The sequence below is a fragment of the Carettochelys insculpta genome, chromosome 31, assembly GCF_033958435.1.
Source record: "Carettochelys insculpta isolate YL-2023 chromosome 31, ASM3395843v1, whole genome shotgun sequence".
NCBI lineage: Eukaryota > Metazoa > Chordata > Testudines > Carettochelyidae > Carettochelys > Carettochelys insculpta.
This window is the reverse complement of record NC_134167.1, coordinates 10,830,031-10,848,839: the sequence shown is the minus strand read 5'-3', so window position 1 is coordinate 10,848,839 and position 18,809 is coordinate 10,830,031. Positions and strand designations below refer to the sequence as shown.

The 18,809-nt window shown below is 45.6% G+C and overlaps 1 protein-coding gene across 1 annotated transcript in view; it reads right to left on the bottom strand.

Moving 5' to 3' along the window:
* TGFA (transforming growth factor alpha) overlaps positions 1 to 11,586 on the bottom strand; it is a 46,962-nt gene extending 35,376 nt beyond the window's left edge. Inside the window, exon 1 of the mRNA XM_074981680.1 lies at positions 11,404 to 11,586. Within this exon, the coding sequence (XP_074837781.1) occupies positions 11,404 to 11,443 (40 nt within the window). The 5' untranslated portion in view covers positions 11,444 to 11,586. The remainder of the gene's footprint in view (positions 1 to 11,403) is intronic.
* Between the last annotated feature and the right edge of the window lie 7,223 nt (positions 11,587 to 18,809).

The following is an 18,809-nucleotide window of genomic DNA, read 5'->3' as shown; positions in this document are numbered from 1 at the left end:
CCTGTCATAGAATCATACGTCTGGAAGAGGCCTCGGCCCAAAGCAAGATCAACCTGAACTAAATCATCCCAGCCAGGACTCTCTCAAGCCACGACTTCAAAACCTCTAGGGATGGACATTCCACTGCTGCCCTAGGTAACTCATTCCAGTGCTTCACCACTCTCTTAGTGAAATAATTTTTCCGAAGATCCAATCGAGACCTTCCCCTCTAACTTGAGACCATTGCTCCTTGTTCTGCCATCCTCTGGTCCCATTAAGTTTGTTTACAGCTAGCTGCACTAGCTCTCAGTTTTTGTGCAGTTATTTACCTCTAATTTACCCTTAGATGTCTTCTAAGACCATAGTAAGCAGTGGAACGGTTTGGCGATGCTGCTTGTACAATATTGACCTCCTCTCGTTTGGCAAATTATTTAGTTCAGCACCGGTCTGGTCCTGAAGGTGCTGAACTAGAGTGGTTCAACGATATCAGGTGTCGGAACCAGTTAAAAATTGAGTACCCCACCTAGTTCAAATGGAAGAGATGATGCTGCCTGTGGAGTTCTGTACTGTTGCTGAATCACTCACACACTAAGTGAATGTTTGATGCTAAAACACCCAGAAATCTCTTGATATACAGTGCCACTAACAGCTCTTTAATTACTATTTGCTGTGTTGTAACCATGTTAGGCCCACGATATTAGACAGACCAAGTGGGAAAGGTAATATTTCTTATTGGCCCACCTCCCAGTGGTGAAAAAGACAAGCTTGTCTGCTATATAGCCCCTTATACTATTGCTGTAAATAAGACCACAATAAGTTAAATAAATAAATAAAATAAGAAGCCCACACCAGACAATTGGGGAAAAAAACCACACCCCAAACTCATCGCGATCTGGGACAGCACTTCCTCATAGTGTTAGAAGAGATCTCAAGAGATCAGTTAGTTCAGCCTCCTTCATTGAGGCAGGACCCACTATACCTGGATCATACCTGACAGGTATTTATCTAACCTGCTCTCAACAACCTGGGCAACTTCTCTAAGGAAACCAGAGCTTATCAGTCCTTCTAGGTAGATCATTTCCCTCCCAGTACCCAATTTATATCTCCCTTGCTGCAAATTAACACAATTATTTCTTTTCCTACATCCAGTGGATATGGAGAACAATTGATCGCTGCCCTCTTCACAACAACTTTTCACATATTTGAAAAACAAACAAAAACCCATGCCTCCCTCACCCTGATTCCCTAGTGTTCTTATCAAGACTAAGTTCTAAACAAACTTCAGAGTTGAGGACTCCACATCCTCCCCAAGTAACCTATCAGCCTTATGGGCCATGTTTTCTAAGGCTGGGTCTATACTAGGCAAAGTGAGTCAATTGCAGATACACCATTCTAGCTATGGCAACTGTGTAGCTTGCATCAACGCATCTGCGCTTGGCTTACTTGGCTCTCCATACTGGGGAAGGTCGAGGGGAGAAACCCCTACTCCTTGCATTTTGTGAGCGGTACAAGAGTCAACTGGGACCCCTGAGAAGTCAATTTCATGCATCCCTATTAGACACGTGAAATCAAACTCTGGAAGATCTACCCTGAGCGGGTCGACCTTCTGGGCTAGTGTCGACATAGCCTCAGTCTCTTCTTTTTGTTGCATGGGCCCAAATCACACTGAAATCAATGAGTGCTAAGCAGAGCCCTGCAAATCCACAGCTCTCAGAGGGTATCTATATCCACAGATGTGGAGATCTGGGGCTCATTTTGGGAGACGCAGACAAATATTTTGTAGCCACGCAGGGCTTTCAGGGTAAGAGTTAAGCACATGCTTTCCTGAATCAGGCCCTAACACATCATTTTAGATCAATGACTTGGTGAAAGTTGTCCAGGGCAGACTGCCCAAGCTTAAAACTCTTCAAATACTCAACGTTCTTGTTATCCACACTGACATCCAGCCCCTCTTAGCAATCAGAGGGTATAACTGCACCTCACTGAGGATTTCAAGCAACATATCCTGCAGAGACTCCCCTACCTTAGGCCACTGGTTCCTTTTTTTGTTCTTACTAAAGAATGACTTTTCCACTTCCTCCCACAAGTGGGGGGTTTTACCATTCCAGTATCCGAAAGCTCATACTTGCTAACCACAAACTCCCTCGCTTCAGTCACTCTGCTTGAGGTCAGCAATTCACACTTGGGAGGCTTGGCAGCTGAGTAAATAAGGTTTTAGGTTACCTAAAGCAAACTCCGGCTAATGTGAGCGACAGCCCGGCACCTAGGGGGGTGAGGTTAGGTGCGCGCAATGCGGTAGCTGTAATGAAATCTGCTGTGGCGTCACATCCTTTCGCAGAGTCACCTCGACAGGATACTGGCGTTAGATAGAAAGTCAAAAGTTCCCAGGCTCAGCTCTTCAATGCAGACTAATGGGCTGTTCAGTTCAAATGGGATCCGTTTGCTCAACATTCTTCACCTCAGAAAATCAGCAGCTTACCCTGGATAAATTCTGAGGTTCACAATGTGAATCCCTCACCACCGGTGGCTAGTTGGGATTGGACCTAGGCGCTGTCTTCAAAAGGTACAAGTCTCTGTAGCTTGTGCCAAAGTAGTAGCTTTACCTGTGTTTCTGGTTCTGAAGGGACTGGGCCTCTCTAATGACCCGTGTTAAGGGGAGGCCACTGATACATGCCCCATGGAGATAGAGGAGCAGTGTTGCCTGTTAGCTGAGCACTTGGATGGCTGCCCAGGAGAGATTCAAGCGCCACCGAGCTGATCAGCAGCGTGCCCACAGCCAGCAGCATGTGCTTATTGGTGGTGCATATAAAATTTATCCCACCTATGGAAGGAAAAAATTAGATGGAGCCCTGCGTAGACGACCACCTCCCATGTGGGGAAGCCATCAGAAGATGCACACCAGAATAGGCCTCTTTCCGCAGAACTCACCATTGGAGGGGTCTAAGGAGGAACTCCACACTAAGGACTTAGATGCCACTAGTTCTGCAGGAGAGGTTCTCTATTTGCTTCCATTCGCCACATTTTTTCCATTTTAAGCCCAACCTATTTACCAAATGATTTACAAGGGGTGCTGCACAACCAAACTGAACTTGAGACTCAAAGGAGTTCCTCAGGGTTGTGCTACACTAGAAAGTTAGGTCAATCTAGCTCATACACATACAGGAACATGGAAAAATGCCCACGCAAGACACACAGTGCAGCTGCCCTAAACCCCAGTACAGACCACGCTAAATTGACGGAAGAATTCTTCTGTTTACCCCTCTGGCCTCTTGGAATAGTAGATTAGCTACCTTCTAATATCTCCTTCTGTTGCTACAGCAGGAAGTGTCTGCAGCTTCCTCGCTATATTACAGCGCTCCTGCTCTAGTGTATCTAATATAGAGGTATTCTCAGGCCAGGACTACACTATACCTTAAAAAGTTGATCGTAGATACAAAATTCCAGTTCTGGCAATTACACATCTGGAATTGACGTGTCTAGTATCGACTTATCCAGCCATTCTCACAGGGGAACGTCGACACAAAAAACACTCTCCCTGGCCTCCCTTACTCTTTGCAATAATGAAGACCATTGGGGTTGACTGTGCCTCTGATAGTTCCATCTCACATGTCCCCACTAGGTGCATAAAATCAAACTCCAGGGAGACCAACCCTGACTGTGATGATCTCCTAGTAAGTATACACACACCCTCAGAGCCTACCTCATTAGAAAGGTTCTGCCCCCAAAGCTCCCTCCTTGGCAAGGATTATTAAAGACAGCAAAGCTAACATGAACGCACAACTCTGAATTAAATATGACCTCCTCTCAAATCAGGCACTTTCCACTAAACAGCTCTTAGTGTAAATGGCAGAGAGCCAGCAATCACAAGAAAGAGCAATCAGGTAGAATTTTCCAAAGACAGTAACTGGCTCAGTCTGCTTCTCATGGATTTTTAATGGGACTTGGGTGGTTTTGAAACCTGGGCCCCTCATTTAAGACTAGAGCACTGGCTCTTTGGGATGAAAGAGCAGTGAATAAAAGAGGAAGCCTGCACGGAAGTGGTGGTGATTACTAAGGGTATGTCTTTGCTATGTGGAACAACCACCTGGTTGGGGTCGATCTTCCGGGGCTTGATTTCACACGCCTAGTAGGAATGTGTGAAATCGAACTAACTGGGGCTGGCAATCGACAGTTGTACTCAATCTCACAAGGAAGAAGTGAGATTAACGGGAGAGTTTCTCCGGTCAACCTCCCTCAATGAGGACGGCCAGGTGAGTCAACTGTAGATAAGTTGATTCTAGCTATGCAATGGCAGTAGCGTTTCTACAATCAACTTTTAGGCCAGGTCCATACTAGACATTAGAGAGGGAGTGAGAAGTAGAGCAGCAGAGGGGAAGAGAACAGGAAGAAACATGGTGGGAACAGAGCCGGGGTAGGAAGTTATTTTCTAAGCAAAGGTGATGTGCTAGTCTATTGGTCAGTGCATTATATGTCCTCTTCTGTGCCTCATCCATGGAGGAGCTGAGTGCATTACAGATGTTGAACCAGGCTCCCAAGTGGAGGACTGTAACAGAGCCATCTCCTCTGCGGATTAGGCACAGACAGGGGATGCATTACACATGGTGAACAGTGGATTACTCCTTTTGAGTGGTTAGTTTCCTTTGGATCAGCTGCTCAGCCCCCTCCCTCCTAAACACAGGTCCAATCTAGCCAACCTTCTGCCAAGCCAAACCAGAGGCACTGCTGACTAGCCATGGAGAGAACCTTTCGCACCTGGCTTAGTGAGCCAGATTCCAATGCAGGAAATAGAGTGAGGGCTCTGCTGCACAGGTTCTGCACCTATTGCAAGAACCATTGCAGCATGGGGGAAGAGGTCTTAGCATAATGGCTCTGAGAGAAGATTCACTCATGTTCCCAAAGGGAGACACCGATGACTCCAAATCCTTTTGTTTGTTTAGAGAGAAGCCAGGAGACAGACCAGGAAAGACTTTTGAAGAATCCTACATAAAATGAATAACCATACTGCTATCCACATTAGACCAGTTACAGAGAAGGATTTGGAAATCCCAGACTACACCTTTTTGAAAGTTGCCCTAAACCTCTATCCTACTCCCTCCACTCCAGTTCTTCTCTGAATTTGGTCCTGTATTGGCTAGCAAAGCTCTCTGGGGAAGTGGCTTGTTAACCCTGGTGCAGCATGAAGGATTTCTTAAGGCTCCTTTGTATCCTTTTCAAGGCCGCATTGACACTGCTGGACAATGGCTCCCCAGAGGTAGCTGCATTTCAGTGCTGTTAAGTATACATACACATCACATAGAGCTAGAAGGGACCTCTTGAGGTCATCAAGTTCAATCATCTGCTCTCATAGCAGAACCCAGTGCCATCGCTGACAGACTTATTTTATTTATATCTATTTGCCACAGGCCCCTAAATGGCCTCCTCAAAAGATTGAGCTCACAACCCTGGGTTTACAAGACCACTGCTCAATCCACGGAGCTAACCCTTGTGTGCAAGGAGAGGCTAAAAGGCTTTGGGGCAAAGGGTGCTCTAGAAGTATATGAGATACAATACCAAAATTTAGTATTCATGCAGCTCAAGTGAAAAGGCACCACCACAAACATCCTTGCTCCATTCACAGTTCACCGACTCTTGTTAAGGGCAACTTAAAACTAAAGTTATGTCTACACTTACCATAAGATTGACCCATTCAGGGTAGATCTTTCGGAGTTAAATTTCATGCCTCTGGTAAAGACATGCAAAAAAAAAAAAAAAACCTCCCTCTCTCTCGGGTCCACTGCTGATCCCTGTACTCCTCCTCTAGCGAGGAGTAAGGGAGGCTGACAGGAGAAATGCGCCTGTCGACCTCCCTCAGTGAGGACAGACCTTACAGTCAACTGAGGATATGTCAATTCTAGATACACAATTGCCCTAGCTAGAATTGCATATCTGCAGTTGACTGTAAGGTCTAGCATAGACCAAGCCTTATTAAAATGTTAGTCCATCTATATGAATATGAGTAGGACACAAGGTGAAATTCACTCTTGAGCAGAACATCAGCATGAAGCCGTACGAGTCCAGTCCAAGTCTCAGTGAAACAAGCAGGACCCAGGTGCCCAAAAGATATCTGGGTGGTTAACTGCAATACATATCAATGGGAGTTGGAAGCCAACATTCCTTTGGGGATTTCAGGCTCAGAAGTCTTTCAACTGACTTTGGTGGCATTTGGACCAGACCTTGCGTCTCCAGTTCAAGATGCAGATACAGTCTAGAAACAGGGTGATGCCAACATGTTTACTCTTCCCATGTCAAGGAACATAATATTAACGTACCGCCCTTTTAATTATAAGCAGACAACAACCCTTCATTAAATTAAATCTGCTCTGCAATGAATTAAGTCCTAAGCAAGCCATCATCAAAGACCAACCCTGCTCGCAAGGAGTGGCTGAGCAAACACAGACAGTAACTGAAGCCAAGGGTCTGTTAGTTTTAAGACCCAAGCTGTATAGATTAGTAAAAATATGAAGCAAAAATACTACTTATTAACTGAACAATGCACTTTCAATATCTACTACTGCACCCAACAGTAAAAGAAACCAGTCATAGGCACTCATACAAGGGTTAGTGGCATAACGTTCCATTATTAAGTTTCATTAAATGGCAGTATAAAATCAATTCCTTCCATAAACATTAAATGAGAGGGTGGAAAAAAAAAAAAAAAAAAACACAGAAGGTTGTGATCACAGAGGAACTGAGACAAATCTCCCAGTTATCTGTATTGTGACCAGTAGTATTCAACATACAGTAAACTCTTTCATATCCTGCATTCTATCATTAGGAACTCTCAAACAACTGGCATTTTAACCCTAAATAAATTTTAAGTTACATTTTCCATAAGTACAGGGTAGGGGAAGTAAATACAGTCGAAGTTTACAGTGTACAATACTACTGTTGTTGGTAAATAATGTACTCTGCATACATTTGTTTTTAATATCTAATCTTGTTCTTCTTTAGTGTTATGCATTGCTAAGTATACCTCCTTATTATCCAGAATATTTGAATATCATTCCTGAGGCTGCTAGATATGAAAGAGTTGACTTTATTCACAAGTGATCTAGGGGGAAGAAAAAAAAATAGAGGGCAAAGTTTGCAGATGATACAAAATTGCTCAAGATAGTGAAGGCAAAATGTAGAGTCACCAGGGATCTCAGTGTGAGGGGACTGGGCAACAATACACATAAAATCAAAATAACATACTGAAAAACAATCCCAATTATACATACAAAAGGATAGGATCTAAATAGTCACCACTCAAGAAAGATCTTTCAATGGCAACATTAAGCGTACATCAATAAAGAGATGGGAAACAAAACATGCCCAAAGCATTAATAGTATTACTCTTGTTTATTTCAGCAGGAGCAAGTTTTCAGTAGCGCTACAAGAACATAGCAGACAGTAGCATTGTGGAGATTGCGTAGCTTACAGATTTTGGACTAGAATGAGTTGTATAAATCAGACTATGGTTCTAATTGCAGTGCCCAAGACCTATGCTGCACACACAGATGTTTCTCAGTCTGCCCCCCAAGAGGTACACGAACTTGCGCTACAAGGCACTTTTTCAGTTTCCGAAGCAACAAACAGTGCTTTTCACAAGGGCAGGGGTACAGAAGTCTCCACTGCAGCCAGACCGCAATGCAAGGAATTACATTCCGCCTGCCAGAAGATCCACAGAGAACTCAAATATTTTGCATATAATATGCTGATAAACAAACAGTTCAAGTTCCCTTTGAAACAGTCCATCTTTCCACAGCTTAACTAGGGCTCCCTCGTGCAAGATGCTGAATGCCCTGCACTTCCTATGTGAGCTGCAGGAACTTCATAAGACTAAGCACTGGTTGAATGGAATGTTGTTTTGCTGTTAGGACTACAGGTAAAATATTAACTCCCCGAGAATGCTCCGACACTGTGGTTGCTGAGCTATTCAGTTAGTTGCCACCAGCACCTCTCTGAAGTTCCATGGCTCTGCACACAGAATTCTGTTAATAATAATAATAATAATAATAATGAAGGCAGGTTTACTGAACACATTTTCTTTTTAACTACCATTCTATTTTAACCTTTAAGCCCTAGAGAATGCAGCCCCATTTGCAGCAGCTGTAATTATGAATGATAAATGTATGCTAATGCTGCTAGAGAGAGGCCAGCTTTCCGGAGCAGGTGCAGGTGACATTCCAGGATACCACAAGCAGGGACCATGTATGACAGAAAGCTGCAGACTGAAGCATTGCACATGGCATGCTGGACCAAATGATTAGTGGGAAGGGTGTTTTTACAGTCTCACTGGGCTGAATCAAGCTCTTCTATTTGAGGCAGAAAATTCACTGTCTTTTAATAGAAGCAATCAAGTTTCCCTGTCTAGATAATTCAGGCCAATCAGATTTTCATTGCTAACAAAGTGCTGAGACCACTACTCTCTTTCCCCCTTTTCTGCTTTTAAAGAAAGTCATGCATTAGGTGGCTGTGCCTGGCTCCAAAGCCAGCACGATTTTGCTAGCAATTGAAGATAGACTTCCTTCCTTATACAATGTACCTTATAAAAAAACCACACACAAAGCCCACATCATGGCTTTAGAACACTGGTGGGCAACTTGCAGCCCATGGGCCATATGTGGTCCTTGGGCCCCCTGGCTGCCCTATTTTCCATGTGCCTCATGTGCACCAGGGCTCCACTGTTCCCAGAACCAGAATGCTGCAAATCAGCTGTTCATGACATTCTAGCTTGGGGAAGGGAGAGGGAGAAGAAGGAAGGAGGACAAATCAGGCCATTTGTGGCTCCAAACATGCTGGGAGGGAGGGGGAAGAGCAGAGAAATGTGAGGCTACAGTGCCATGGTGCACATGAGGGAGGAGGGCAGATTGTGGGGGGTCATAGGCAATATTCCCTCTATTTTTTTCCAAAACACAGGAGAAATAAGTTTTGTTATGTGCACATCTGCACATGCGTTGATGCACTACCACAGAAACATGCTGTTGGCTGTGAGCACTCTGCTAGCCACCCAAGCACTCAGCTCACAGGGAAGACTGGTCATAAGACCACAGGTGGAAACCCCAGAGTGGCACAGGCTGCTGCGGCCCAGAGGTGAAGGAGAGCCGCACATGCAGCCCACCCACTATTCAGGGTTGCCCATCACTGCTTTAGAGAGATGGAACATCAAAGCGAAGAGGCACATTCTCTGCTGACACAGGTCTCCACAGAGCTACCCTCCAGACTTGTCAGTGAGGGTGAGGATTCCCAGCATAGACACGTGGATGTGGCTTCAACCACAGAGATTTTGGGTAGATACATGTATAATGATACAAAAATCCATCCTGAAGACCAAGTCTTATGTACACAGAAATAAAACCAAAAGGTGCTGGAAATACAGTGATGTAAATATGGAGTCAAGTGATACCAAAAATCTGACAGCATCTTTAGAAGCTTGAGAGCCCGATTTTCCTCCACTGATCTCAACTGAATTATTCACAATTTACGGTGGTGGAAGGAAGAGGATGTAAGAACCTCCCACAACTAAGGCAATGTTCGTGCAGCACCTCGCAACATTAGGTTTCTGCTTCGTGACTAGGGCTTCCAAGAGCTAGGGTAACACACACAAAAAGAAATACCTCTCTGCTTGAGGCAGAAAGCTCCCAACAAGCATAGTTTTCCTAAAGAATTAAATAAACTGCAGCGACTCATTGAAAAAGTTCTGCCCAGTGTGAAATCAGTGATTTCCATGACAAAACCTTCCCTTGCAGCAGCTAGGGAGTCACCCTGCTTAAAGGCCCCCTCCTGGGGGAAGATGGATGCATTCAGCCCAGAGCTTAGTTTCTAGCCTCTTGGGATTTCTAGGCACATAATCTACCCACCCCCTGCCTTCAAAGACTGGCAGCTGAGGAGGGCAGGTGCAATAGCTGTGAAGATACAGGAGACACTTAACTCTGTTTGGGGGTGTTTGCTGGTAAGAGGACTTACCCAATCATTAGGTTTTATCTTGCAATGATTTCTGAGCCATAAGGACCAGTTTGCACACAAAGCCACTGGGAATGCTCCCCCACAAGATGACTGGGCCCAGCCAAAGAACACACATCTAGCTATTACAATGTGACCTTCTTCTCCTCTTTAACAGTGGAAGCCATCTGTGCATGGGGCACCTACTGACTCCAAGGAGATTCAGAGCATGCACTGGGCCTGATTCTGCTCAAAGTGTTTATAACAGCATTAATCCCAAATTGACATTCATGCAAGAGCAGGATCAAGCTTGGGTGACTTTCTATGATAACTCTTTGTGGAGTGGAAATGCTCATGTGGTTAAGGCTTTATGACAGCAAGTTTTCAATTTTGCCCAGGTTTTTTTTGTTTTGTTTTGTTTTTTTTTAAATTTCCCCCCCCTTACAAGGGAAACAAACAAACCTACATTTTAACGCACATGGGAAAGATGTGTCAATCCAATCTGTAATAAACTCTCTTCTTGTGGCATGAACACACTGGATTTTATGTCATGGTTTTGCTTTAAGTTGTCCGGTGTCATTACACACCTCATGTAAATTTTAAACTAACATTGCCAATCATCCAATGCAAATCAAAGCCAGAGAGAATGCAAACACAAGGGGCAAATAGCACAGGAGATAAACAGATGTAGAAAAAGGTACCTAAAGGGATTTGCTTTGTGAAATTCTCGACCAACTGCTTGTTGCCAAGCCCAAACTCCAGAGGAAAAGAAATCACTGGCACCATGGGAGTTACATTCCCGCCTATTTGTTTAGCCATCAGAGCAACTGGGAGAAAAACTCACTTAAAAGCCATCAAAGACACGCATGGCAAACTGGACATAAATATTTAGTGCTCTGAGTGATACAGGGCAGAGAGGACATGAAAATGGGGCTGACAAAAGTTAGATCTCATAGCTGTGTAATTAGCAAACACCCTATTCCTTGTCTCAGCTATTCTAGAGTTTGGGGGGAGGAAAAGGCCACAAATGAGAACACCCCCAAATGCTTGGGTTCACCCCCGTACAGTACGTTTGTTTAATTTTGTCCTCCTGCTTATATAATTAATACCCCCAATCGCCTTGATTCATTTAATCCTTCCCCTGCACCCCCGCCACTTCTTAAAGAAGCAGCAGCCCGCCAGGCTGGGGGTGCAGGGTCTGAGATCTCTTCCCATAGGAACCAGAGAGAGAAATCACAGCCTGGGTGTTTATGGTTCCAGGAGAAAAGGCAGCGCACCACTTGAGCAAGGGAGTTTGGAAAGCAGCTGCAAAAGGGGAGGGAAGGAGTGAGGCAAAGTGGGGAAAGAAGGAGAGAGTGGCAGAGGGGGAAAGAAAGGATAAAATGGGGGTAAAGGAGAGAAAGGGGCGCAGACGCCCAAGGAAGAGAGAGGAGCGCAGGAGCCCGGCGGGCTCTGACCTACCCAGTGCGACCACTGCAATCTCCCCGGCGGAGCTGACCATTTTGCAGGCGTCTCCCAGCCCTGCTGCGCCCGGAGTGGTGGCGAGCCGGTTGCCTCCGCTCCCTGCGGGCTGGAGGTGGGCAGGGCTCCGCGCTGCCTTGTCGCTGGGCGGAAATGGAGGCGGATTCACCTTTCAACCACTTGGGCCAACCATCGCCCTTCTGTCTGGGGAGTGGGTGGAGATTAGCGCCCAGGTGTGGGGCGCAGCGGAGAGAGCTGGGGGTCAGCCCCCCATCCCGCGCGTCTGGACAAGGCGGGGAGAGAGCCGCGGTCGGAGAGGGACCTGTGCGCTCCGCCTTCGAGAGCCGCGCGCTAGGGCGCACGCCGCGTCCCCCGCAGACCAGCGAGTCTTGAACTTCAGCAACTCCGGCTCCTGCCTGTGAGTCTCCCCTCCCAGCGGGGAGGTTTTTATTGGACAGCCGGGATGGGTTTCCCAGCGGCTCCCCTCTGGCCACTACCCCCTAGCTGGGGCCAGCTGGGCGCTCGGATTGGGGAAGAGGGGGCGTGCCCACACAGGCGGCTCTTGGATCAGCCCGCGATCTCTCTCTCTTTCCCCCAGCCTGCCGTGAACTCTAGGCGGCAGGAGAGGGTCAGAAACGCTGCTCCGGAGAGCTCCCTCCTGAATTGCTCCGGCCCTATGGGGGGTGGAAGGTCCTAAAGGCATTTGCAATAAGCCCCAGCGCTTGGGAGGTGGACGAATCAAACAAGGGGTTAAGATGGATTTTGTCCTGTTAGAATATGAATAAAGACCTAAATCAAGTGTCAGAGGATCAATCGCTCCTCTGTGAAAACAATGTATGCTCTCATATTTTCCTCCCTGTGGGGATTTTTTTCTATCCATATGTGGAATAATTTTCTGTGTGTGCCACCATGAGAAACAAGACTAGCTGTGGGGCTTTGCTAGACAGCTGGGCAGCATTGGAATCACGTCTGAGTGGCCGCAGAAGTGCACAGATTACGGAGAAGAGGGGCCTGAAATATCCTTCAAACAACATAGCATCCACCTTTAAGTGCATGAAAACAGTCATACTGTGTCCATCCAACCCAGGGTACTCTCAGAAGGCAGGATACTATGTCAAATGCCCCAGAGGGAATGAACAGACACCTCTATATCAATCTATGTATTAGCAAACTCATCATTGTTGTAACTTTCCTGTTGTCATTCTGCCCGGTGCTAGTTGCAAAGGGAATTTATAGAATTACTGTTTCAAAGCTGGCACAGTTGGATTATGGGGCTTTGTTCCAAGTATTCTTGATTGTTGCACAGCCTACCCCTTTAGGAGTTCCTGGGTGGCCTCCCAGCAATAGACAGACATGCAACCAGCCATCACCTAAAACAGTACACATTTACGGTAGATGAAGTTTTGCCTGCAGACACCCATCCCCATCTCTGTTATGGAAAGTGCTCTGAAAACTTGAAATTCCACGGGGGGCAAATGGGAGGGCAGCTGCCAGACAGCCTTCATCCCTGCAAAGATTGAAGGGGTATGATCAAATGAAGAGAAATAAGTTCTTTGCATACTGGACCCAAGCTCAAAATACCTGGGTAAGATTTTTGGTCTGCTAGTTTTATGTAAGTCATTTAATTTCACTAGCCCTCAGGTCCCCCCCTCTAAAATAGGAATCAGTTGTTTTGTTCAGATTGTAAGGTCTGTGGAACAGGGGCTGCCTCTTACTACCTGACTTCTTGTGTCTTGCTTACAACACTTATTAATGCAGAATCTTGTTTGCTTTTTTAAAAACACTGGAATAAGTTACCTAGCAAGGTTGTGGAATCTCCATTGTTGGAGATTTTTAAAAGCAGCTTTGAGAGAGACCTACTGGGGGTGGTCTAGATGGTGCTTGGTTCTGCTGAGAGGTTAGAGAACTGGACTTGACTTCTTGAGGTCCCTTCCAGTTCTAGTGGTACATGATTCTATTCCTGTATGTGCATCTTCTAACACAAGGGGACCAGTGTTCTCTGTAAGTTCAGCACTTGTGCAGCCACCCAGGATTGACTCAGGTGCTGCCCTGCTAATCGGCAACATAGCCACAGCTAGCAGGATAGGTTTCTGGGGAGATGCACATCTGCACATGCTTCAGTGCACACAAAAAAAAAATCTATTCCTCACATGGATGGAAACAAAGTAGAGGGAATACTGCTCCCATCTCATTTTTAACTATCCACAGGTGGAATGAATTTTTTTATGTTCTCAAGGCATGTGGAGATGTGCACCACCCATAGAAACACAGTGCCCACTTTAGGTGCTCAGCTAATCAGCTGGGTGGCACCTGAATCTCTTCTGAGTGGCCATCCAAATGCCCAAGTTACAGGGAACACTAGAGGGAACTCTGATCTTGGCCGGGTTTCCAGGCACTAGAGTAATATACTCAATACTGATGATGCCAAGACTGATGCTAATACATCTAGCACAGCTTTCTCTCTGTTAATACATCTAAGGTGTATCAAAGCCAAAAGGCTACAGGGTGCTTGTGACCAGGAAGTGCCCCACTGCTAATCACAAGTGATGTATTTTACATATAGAAGCCATTGAGAATAGATAGGAAGTTCAAAGTGAGCCTGACTCTGGAAAAGCGTGCATTAGTAGGAAGCTATCACTCAGCTTTGCAGAGGACGACTCTTTTGGCTCAAATTGCTTTAGTAAAAGAATATGTAGTGAAAGGGTTTGCCCTCTGCCAGCTGTGGTTAGTTTGTAGGAGATGTGAACAGGGAAGGGCCGCTCCTTTGTTTCTTCCTTTGTGTATGTATCATGGATCTGAGATTCTCAGATTGCACAAACCACAAGAGCATTCTTTCATTTAGGGCTGGCAAAGTGACTACACCCCTTCCTGTCTGAGGCAGCTCTTACCTTACAATCCATGTCTTTTGCTACTCTGGTCTACAGTACAGGCTTGCATCAATATAAACAACTTCACCGAAGGTCTCTCTGGACCAGTGCTTAAGATTTGAGACTTAAGAATGCTTGAGACCACGGAACACCCAATAATTTTTAATGCAGAAAAGCTATGAACATTTTAAAAAAATTGTCAGACCAAACAAACAGCAACATATGCAGCAAGACACAAAGTAAAGTCATTTAATCAGGTATCATAGCAATGAAGTAGTAACATGGTATCTGGTTTTAAACAGAAGATGTGTGCCGCACACCATTGCTACATCACTGTGGCACACCTGCAAATTGTTCATGGAACACCAGTGTTCCACAAAACAGCTTGAGAAACACTGGCTCAGACTATGCAGAAAACAGACTTGGTCAGGGTCAATCTTCTGGAGCTCAGTTTTGTCCACCTGGGAGAGATGTGCAAATTCGAACCCTCTGGGATCAGCCGTTAACCCCTGTACTCAATCTCGTGAGGGAGGTCAACAGGAGAGTTTCTCCCATCAACCTCCCCCTGTGAAGATGGCCAGGTAAGTTGATTGCAGATACACAATTCTAGCTATGTTAATTACAGAGCTAGAATTGACTTATCTACAGTCAACTTACCTGCCTAATGTAGACCAGGCCTGTGTGTGTGGAAATATCTCCTGCTGGTATGGTGTCAGCTTACATAGGCCCAGCTGCAGTATGATAGCCATGTAAACAAAGCCCTAGGTCTGGTCTCCACTATGTTGTGGATCACCCCTGCAGTGGTCAGTCTATTGGTGGTTGATTTATTTTGTCTGCTTAGATGTACTAAATCAACCTCCGAGTGCTCTCCTTGGCTCCAGTACTCCACCAGGATGAGAAAAGCAAGCAGAGTCAAAGGGAGAGCATCAGCTACTGATCTTTGCAATGGCGCAGCTACATTGATGCGGTATTTTAAGTATAGGCATAGCCTGGGCCTGACCTCCTGTATAAAGCCAGCCTGAGGGCAGTAGTTCCCAACCTTTTCCACTAATGCAGACCCTCAATCACCTCCCCAAACTGTTCAGACCTGCAATCACACCCACAACTGTTTGCAGACCCCCATCAAAGCCATATCTAGCCGCCAGGTACACTTCATGAAATGAAAAAGGAAACCACAACAGATTTTCTGACAGCAAATGTTAGAAGATATTGAATTTATAAACAACGGATTGTAACTGCAAATTATTTAAAACTTTTATAATGATCATTTTTCTTTTTTTCCCCTCATGGACCCTCTGCAATGCCCTCGTGGACCCCAGGTTGGAAACCACTGCCCTAGGATTTTCCTGAATAAATTCCTGTTTGAAACATCTGCGCTCTATTTTAAAAATTGCTGGTAATACCGAAGGCACCCACTCTTGGTACTTTATTTAATGGTTAATGACCTGTTCTGATCAATAGTTGTTTGAACTTGTTCAGCTTCAGATTCAAGTCCCTGGATCCTGTTACTGTGTTGTGTGCTAAGTCAACAAGCCATCATCTATCATCGATGCATCCTTCAGATATTTTTTGCACTGGCTGACAATTAATAGCTGGGCAGAATTCACAATATACAAAGCTCTGCATGGTGCATCTACAACTCTCCTGGACGGTTTGCCTCCCTGACACAGAAATGGTTCTTGTCTGGCATATCCTATTTGTCAGCTGGAATCTGCGATGGCTGGCAAATAGCAATTCTACCATCAGACAAATCCAGGACAGGGGCGATGCTAGATTCTGGCAGCAAAGTCCATCTGGAAAAGCATCTGGCTTGAGAGGTTGTAGAAGTGGAAAGAGGCTGCAATTTCCCCTGGGTCAGGGAGTGCTGCAGGCTGCTTGTGTTACTGGATGGTGCTGGCTGAAACAAGGGACATACCCGGCATTGGGAGAGGACGTTTCCCCTCGTACATGCCAGGATGTAGCTCAGAATAACTCTAGCGATAGAGTGATTAAAGAAAAAAAGTGGGTGAACTCTCCTAACCTCCCCAAATAAGAGGTGGGTAAACTGGCATTTTGTCCTCAGCTTCTCTGCTCTAACAGCAATTTGAATACACCTTTTCCTTCTCCAAGTTCAAGGCAGGCTGGCCTGTCCCGCCTTGTGTAAATCCAGCTTCTCATCTGGAGCACCAAGAAACCTTCCTTCCCCACTGTTACCAACTCTGACATTTTTCTTACAAGTTGTGTGATCAATGTTTTTGATCCACAGGCAGAATAAGTTGTTTTATGTGCACCCAGGCATATGTGGATGTGCACCACCAAGAGAAACACATGCAGGAGGCAGATGGCACTCTGCTAATTGGCTGAGCGGCTCCTGGATGGTCGCCAAAGCTTACAGGGAATGCTGTTTGCAATATTGCATGCTGTCCTTAGTGCCCCAGCCCCTGTGGTCCTGCAAATGACAAGAGAATCTCAGCTTTCATGTCCACAGAGAATAAAGAGTTTTCAGGCCTGGGAGCTACCCAGAAAACCAAAGAAATTTGAACTCAAGTCTCAGAAAGTAAAAGGCAAATAATCCTCCCTTCTCCCAATTCAAGAGTTTGGGATGGGGTTGGGTGGTTGACTATTTGAGTGGGTGGGGGCTGGCCATATGTCTTCCTATTGCAAGAATCTGCTTTCCAACCCTCAGTAGTAGCAAATACATTGCCATGCTCCATTAGCAAAACCCAGCAAGTCACCAGGAAACATGTGACTGCTGGGGGAGGAGGGAGGCACTGTTAGGAGGTTACTGATGCAAAGGAAACCTCCCCTCAACTTCTTGTGTCATGTTGTGTCCACGTGGCCATTATACCACAGAGATAACTCTCGGGCAGTGTTGTGACATTAAATGTCTCTGGGTTGCCCAACTCCGTAGCTACTGGCACTCAAGCCCAGAGAACGCCCTTGGTAACATGAACCAACACTCATGCAAGCGGAGTTATTTCCCCCTGCATTTCCTTCCTAGCCCTGCCCCCCGCCACGCCACCAACCAGCTGCTTGCCACACATTTTATTTGTAAATAAAAACTTTTTCCACTGCAATCGGCCTCCCTGTCTTGGGCTGATTCACTCCTGGAAGTGCTAGTTGCAGCCTCGGAATCACTGAGCAACACTGAGTGAATCAGGGCAGATTAGCAAAGCGGGGGGGTTGGGGAATGTCTTGATAACCAGCAAATGAGGAACACACACAGCAGGAGAATGATGTGTCCAGTGGGGCTTTGCAGACTGATTTTCATAAAACTAGTTGCAGTCTGTGTGTACATCATCAATTTCTCACCCTCCACTTTTCATCCACAGATCTCAAGGTGCTTTACAAAGTTGCTCCATTTTATAGAAGGGGAAACTGAGGCATGAGGGGCAGAGGAAAGCACTTGCCCAAAGGGTCATCTAGCTCAGGAATGCACAAAGTGGGGCTAGGCCCCCTTGGGAGGGGGTGTGAAATTTCATAAGTGGGGGAAGGTGCTGCCCAAGTGGCTGTTGGGCCTCAGGTTTATCTTATTAAAAATGTAGACTTTTTATTTTTATGTCTGTGTATTCACTTTTATACACCAATTCATAAAGCTTTTACATTCTACAGACTTATTTTCTTATACATGCCTAAAGGGCTTTTTTTTTTTAAAAAAAATATGACCATAGCTGAAATTTCCATTGGTTTGGATTGCATTAGACAGGTTCAGGGTCTCAACTAATTGCAGGGGCAAAAACTGGGGCTCAGCATAAAACGTTTGCTTACCCTGATCTAGCTGATCAATGGCAGAGTGCATAACAAGGCCCAGGTTTTCTAGCTCCCTGTCCTGTGCCCTCATGTTAACCCCCTGAAAATACATGGTGAAAATATAAGATTCAGCCACCCTGCCAATCAAAATCTTTTGCTTATTGACAAAACTAAAACAGCATCAATGCATGTGTCTCTTCACCGCTCAGCCAAGGAACAAAGGAAGTTCAGGCTCTATAGCCTGAATCAAGGGTCTTTTTGCTGGATCTGCCACTCCAGGAGAGGCTGTCTGACAGTCACACACTGTCCCGCCTGGCCCTGGTCTGAAACTAGTGATGTATTGCATTTCCAACTCTGCACGGCCTTCTGCTGGTCTGAGTGCCACCCAAAGAGCACAGCTTTCAAGGAACTGCACCTTATTACCTGAGCACTCCTGTTGGGGCCTACATTCACTTCAGATTTCCTACTTCTACGCAACCACTAACAATTATTTCCTTGTTTCCTGGAGTTTTTGGCAAGTCTTAGCTGAAAGCCTAGAAGTGGGCTCAACTTTCTCCCCAAATACTTACGCCTTTGTTCATGGGTTTGTCGGCGTTCCATCTACTTTTCACCAGGTATGGGAAGATCTAAGGGGCTGGATTGACTTAGCTGAAAGGTTTAGTCCATGTCAATGCTGACAAAACTTGAAACCAAAAGTAACTGCCAGTTGGCCAGTGACTACATGACTCTCCCTGGAGAGTTTCAAAAATGAGAGCGATTTTATGATGAGATTTGTTATTTGTATCACAGCATCACATACAGGCTCCCCCC